General features: G+C 39.1%; 1 protein-coding gene across 1 annotated transcript; it reads left to right on the top strand.

Moving 5' to 3' along the window:
• Positions 1-211: 211 nt before the first annotated feature.
• Positions 212-2,579, top strand: LOC122278734 (L-type lectin-domain containing receptor kinase VII.1-like). Its single transcript, XM_043088917.1, has 2 exons — positions 212-2,340; positions 2,461-2,579. Exon 1 carries the CDS (start codon positions 261-263, stop codon positions 2,331-2,333), a length of 2,073 nt encoding a protein of 690 aa, XP_042944851.1. The 5' UTR covers positions 212-260; the 3' UTR covers positions 2,334-2,340; positions 2,461-2,579.
• Positions 2,580-6,199: the final 3,620 nt, after the last annotated feature.

The following is a 6,199-nucleotide window of genomic DNA, read 5'->3' on the forward strand; positions in this document are numbered from 1 at the left end:
AGATATTGAAAGTTAAATAAAATATTATTATGATATAATTTTATAATATTAATTTTGTTTTAAAATTTAAAAAAATTAAATTATTTATTTTATTTTATGTGAAAATTTAAAAAAATTATAATAATAAATTGAAATAGTTAAATTTTACTAAACCAAACCAGTAGTAAGTTACCAAAATACTAAATTTTTCCTTGCCACCTATTATCAACCTTTCTTTTGCACCTCCCACCTCCATATCTCTCTCTTCAAACTCTGGCACCATGAACAAACATAATCACCAACAACCTGTCCTGATGTTTCTTCTGCTGCCCCTCTTCCTGTTCTTCCGATCCATTTTCGCTGTTGATTTATTCTTCAATGGCTTCAACTCTTCCGATATGTTACTTTATGGATTCGCCACCGTTGAATCTCGTGTTCTAACACTCACTAACAGAACGAATTTCACAATTGGTCGTGCCCTTTACCCAGAAAAGATTCCCGCAAAAAAGCCGAACTCTTCTTACGTGTATCCTTTCTCGACTTCTTTCATCTTCTCCATGGCTCCTTACAAGAATACTCTTCCTGGGCATGGCATAGTTTTCCTTTTTGTGCCCTTTACTGGCATGACAGGTGCGAGCTCAGCTGAACATCTTGGCCTTTCCAACTTCACCAACAATGGGAATTCCGAGAATCATATTTTTGGAGTCGAATTTGATGTGTTTCAGAACCAAGAATTCAATGACATAGACGCCAATCATGTTGGGATCAACGTGAACTCCCTCAATTCGATCCAAGCAAAAGGTGCCGGGTACTGGCCCGACAACCAAAGAGGCAACAACGTCAGTGAGATTGATGATGCGAAGTCCTTCAAGGAACTGAAGCTGAACAATGGAGAAAATTACCAAATTTGGATTGACTATTCTGATGCTTTGATTAATGTTACCATGGCTCCTGCAGGCATGAAAAGACCTCTGAGGCCTTTGTTGAATGTTTCTCTTAATCTTTCTGAGGTGTTTAAGGACGAAATGTATGTTGGCTTTACTAGTGCTACCGGAGCGTTAATGCAGAGTCACAAGATTTTGGCGTGGAGCTTTAGTAATTCGAACTTTTCATTAAGCGAAGAGTTGATCAGGACAGGTTTGCCATCGTTTGTTCTTCCCAAGGGGCCATTATTTCGTTCTAAAGGGTTTATTGCAGGAATGACGGTGGGAGGTTTCATAGTTATTTTACTTTGTGCCCGGTTTACTGTGTCTTGTATCAACAGGCAGCGAAGGAAAGCTAGGGAGAGAGCGGAAATGGAAGAATGGGAATTGGAGTATTGGCCCCACAGAATTGCATACAAAGAAATCGAGACGGCGACAAAAGGGTTCGCAGAAGAAAATGTGATTGGAACTGGAGGGAATGGGAAGGTCTATAGGGGGGTTTTGGTAGGAGGGGCAGAGATTGCGGTGAAATGCATTTCACATGAAAATGATGGGATGAGAGAATTCTTGGCTGAAATGTCAAGCCTTGGAAGATTGAAGCACAGAAGTTTGGTGGGGTTGATAGGCTGGTGCAAGAGAGAGCAGGGAAGCTTCTTGTTGATCTATGACTACATGGAAAATGGAAGCTTGGACAAGTGGGTATTCGAATACGGTGAGAACAAGATGTTGAGTTGTGAAGATAGGAAAAGGATTTTAAAAGATGTGGCTTCAGCAGTCTTGTACTTGCACGAGGGGTGGGAATCCAAAGTCCTTCATCGAGACATAAAGGCCAGCAATGTGTTGCTTGACAAGGACATGAATGGAAGGTTAGGGGATTTTGGACTAGCTCGGATGCATGGCCATGGTCAAGTGCCTACCACAACAAGAGTGGTCGGGACGATCGGATACTTGGCACCGGAGGTGATAAGGAGTGGGCAGGCATCTGCTCAAACTGATGTGTTCGGATTTGGGGCCTTGATCTTGGAAGTCATGTGTGGAAGGAGGCCTATAGAGGAGGGAAAGCCACCTCTGGTAGATTGGGCATGGCATTTGATGGTACAAGGGCAGCTATTGAATGCCCTCGATGAAAGGTTGAGGGCTATATCTGGGTTTGACAAGCAAGAAGTTGACAGGGTGCTACAATTGGGGTTGTTGTGTGTATATCCTGACCCAAGTGCCCGGCCAACCATGAGACAAGTGGTGAAAGTTTTGGAGGGGAATAATGAGGTGGACGAGCTTGGAAGTGAAAATATGGATGCATATTTGCGACAAAGATTGAAATCCATGGGTGGGTGGTCTGAGTTTTCTATGCATTTTGGCTCTTCATCTCACCCAACATTTGAAGATATTCGACTATCTTTACCAATGTCTCTGTCTTGGTCAATACTATAGAGGCCAGGTGAGTGATTCTGCATATATAAAATGAATGCATAAGGACATTTTGTTGAGCGAGAAAATTGTTAGAAATCTTGATTTGTTTGTATCAACTTTGAAGAAACATAGAATATTGCTTTTGTAGGAAAAAAATGAATGGGGATTTATTGGCAAACTTGCTAAGGCAATCGAGAATAAAGAGTGTGATGAGGTTAGGGGCTATTTGAAAGCTTTTATTTCTTGCATATTTCTCTCATTTGTTCATTTGTGTATATTGGTGTTCGAGTCGGTGTATATATCAAGCCTACGCATGTGCAATTCAATAATGTGCTTTTAATATCCAAGAACCTGATTTTCGAGGTCTCCTAGCTCTCGTTGAGGAGGTTTGTTTTCTTGCTAAAGGTAAGGTTTTGTCTCCTAGTCTTTGACTTAGGAGGGAGTGTGGGGGGAGGGGTCCTTTCAGAGGTGGATTATGGCAGAAGCAATTCTTGAGAAGTTGGAGTCATTCAATTTGACAGAGGATGAATAGAAAGAAGTAACTCTTGATCTTAATGATAATGCGGTGGTAAGGAGACGTGGGAACCAATGTTTAATAGGTCTGGTTGTATCAGACGTTGGTACCAACTTGTTTCTGATTGAGTTCTAGATTGGATATGACATGCAAAAAGTCCAAAGAGGTAGGCCATGGAGTTTCGATAGACACTTGCTTTGCCTTAACAGTTTTGATGGTAGGTCTGCTTTGAAAGATATTGAATTTACAAAGGAATCATTATGGGTTCAATTCCATAATATTTCTCTTGGAGGCATGACCAGACATATAGGTGTGCAGATTGGCAGGATGGTTGGTGATGTCGAATAAGTAGATGTTGATGAAGAGGGTGTTGGTTGGGGGCCTTATCTAGGTGTTAAAGTTTATATTAATATCACCAAACCTCTTATGAAAGGCATCCACCTTAACCTGCATGGGAGTAGAGTATGGATCTCATTCCTTTATGAGAGACTTCCATATTTCTGTTTAAGTGTGAGATTATTAAGCATGGAGTGAAAGGCTGTTTAATGGATTCTAATGCATCTCCTCTACATGGCACTAATGTGTCCCAAAATGGAGCTTGGCTCAGAGCATCAGGGTCTCGAGATATGAATAAGCACAATCGATCTGGAAATGGTGGTAAGAAGAATGCCGGTTCACAAAACTTAGATCTGCATGGAGAAGATGATGACGTGCAGAGTTTAATACCATTTACGGTAAGGAATCAGGCAATGCAGAAGAGGTGGCAGATTCGGTGGTGAATCCCAAGAAGTCAAGAGTTATTCTGGAAAGTTACCTTTGTGAGCACATTGCCGGAATCATGGGTCAAACTTCCCAGAAGGAAGGAATAGCTAGGGGAACCAGAAAAGGAAGCAGAAGATTTTCTAGCCAGGAAGATTCTGATTTATGAGGATCATCCTATGGTCAACACAAGTCCTGGTTTGGAAAACTATGAGGTAAGCCAATGTATTAACTCCAATCCTGATATAGTAACTTTTGTTTTTGGCGTTACTGTGACATCATCAGCGTTTCCTAGTAACCCTCAGGAGGTTCGACCATGTGCCAACCAAGGTGACTTCCCTCAGTTGAGTACTGGTGAGGTGTCTATTATTAAAGGAATAGACCAACAACTTATAGGATCAGGTAAAGGAGTGAAGTGGAAAACAAAGGCTCATGTTAAACAGGCTAGGGTGCTGGATGCATGTGCTTAGATGAATTTAGATTTAATTCCTAACGAGAATCCTAAACCTTGTAGCAAGAGGGAGCAAAGAGAGGGAGGAGGACAAGGCAACTCATAGGTCTCAAAAAGAGGGAAATGGATGGTGGAAGGTAATGAGCAGCTTATCATGTCATTGGCAAAGGCTGGATCCCAGCCTTGCCAACAACCATGAGTTTGTTAAGTTGAAACTACGGGGGGCTTTGGAACCCTCAGACAGTTAGGTTGCTTAGTCTTTTGACTAATAATAAGTGTCCCAATTTGATTTTCCTGATGAAAACCAAATGTTCTAGAGTTCGTATGGAAGAGGTGAGAAGGAGACTTAAGTTTGATAGTTGTCTTACTGTTGACAGTATGAGAAGTAGTGGTGGCCTTGCTCTTTTGTGGAAGTTTGATTGGAAAGTTACCATTTGCACTTATTCTCGGTGGCATATTAATGCAACTATTCAAGAGTCTGAAAATGGCCCCATATGGATGCTCACAGGTTTCTATAGTCACCTTGATACCTCCAAAAAGGAAGATAGCTGGAAATTACTTGAACTGCTCAAACCCCCATCACACATGCCTTGGCTGTGTATTGGGGATTTTAATGAGATAATATGTCAAGGTGAGAAAGTTGGTGCTGCTTGCAGACCGTACAAGCAGATGGAGGCTTTTAGAACAGTAATTGGACCCTGCTCTCTTCATGCTCTACATTGTTCAAGTTAGAAATTCACATGGCTCAACAACAGAAGTGGTAGGGCTTTCAACGACTTGATAGGGTCATGGCAAACCAAGAATGGCATGATATGCTTCCTGATGCAGTGTGCAATGTCTTGCCTACGGTTAAATTTGACCACTCTCCTCTCAATGTTAGTGTTGAACTTCCTCTATTGTGTTCTCGTTGTTGAGATTGAGACTTTCTGTGTTATTTATACCTTCTGTTTCTTCATCAATAGATATCTTGGAGAGTAGAAAATTAGATTCATCAAATACTACATGCATAGATTCTTGTGCAGTCAAATTCTTTTTGTTGAATACTCTATAAGTTTTACTATTAGTAGAATACCCGAGAAAGATACATTCATCAGATTTTGCATCAAACTTACCTAAATTATCCCTGCCATTCAAAATAAAACATTTGCATCCAAATACATGAAAGTAACCAACGTTGGGCTTTTTCTCATTACAAAACTCATAGGGGGTTTTATCTAACTTATACCTTAGCATAACTCTATTTATAACATAACATGCAATACTTACCGCTTCTGTCCAAAAATAGCTAGGCAAGTTGTTCTCATTGAGCATTGTTCTTGCCATCTCTTGAAGAGATCTATTTTTCCTCTCTACTACCCCATTTTGTTGAGGAGTTCGAGGAGCAGAAAAATTATGCACAAAACCATTTTCATCACAAAATGTTTCAATATTTTTATTAACAAACTATTTTTCCCTATCATTTCAGATACTTGAAATAGTATAGCCTTTTTCATTTTGAATTCTCTTGCATAACTTGGTAAATGCATTATATGCCTCATCTTTATGAGCAAGAAAGATGACCCAAGTATATCTAGATAAATCATCAATAATAACAAATGCACAATATTTTCCTCCTAGACTTGCAACTCTATTTGGTCCAAAAAGATCCATGTGTATCAGTTGCAATGGTCTAGTAGTGGAAATATATTTTTTGATTTTAAAAGAAGTTTTTGTTTGTTTACCAAATTGACATGCATCACAAATTTTTTCTTTAAGAAAATTTATTTTTGGTAAATCTCTCACAAGATCATTTTTTGAAAGTTTGGAAATAAGTTTCATGTTGGCATGACCTAATCTTCTATGCCATAACCAACTAGTTTCATTTTGAGCTGAAAAACAAAAAGCATCTTGTGAGATAATTTCTTTAAAATCGATTGTATAAACATTGTTACTTCTAAAAGTAATAAAACAAATATTACAATCATGATCATTCAAAATAATGCATTTATTCATTTTGAAAATAACTGTAAATCTTTCATCACATAATTGACTTATGTTCAAAATATTATGTTTTAGACCTTCAACGTGTAGAACATTTTCAATTATGAAAGAATATTCATTACCAATTTTACCTATTCCCACGATCTTCCCTTTCGAGTTGTCTCCAAATGTCATGTGTCCTTT

This window comes from Carya illinoinensis, chromosome 10, assembly GCF_018687715.1.
Source record: "Carya illinoinensis cultivar Pawnee chromosome 10, C.illinoinensisPawnee_v1, whole genome shotgun sequence".
NCBI lineage: Eukaryota > Viridiplantae > Streptophyta > Magnoliopsida > Fagales > Juglandaceae > Carya > Carya illinoinensis.

What these genes read in the sequence shown, in the direction of transcription:
- LOC122278734 (XM_043088917.1), top strand. Translation starts at nt 261, where the DNA reads ATGAACAAACATAATCACCAACAACCTGTCCTGATGTTTCTTCTGCTG.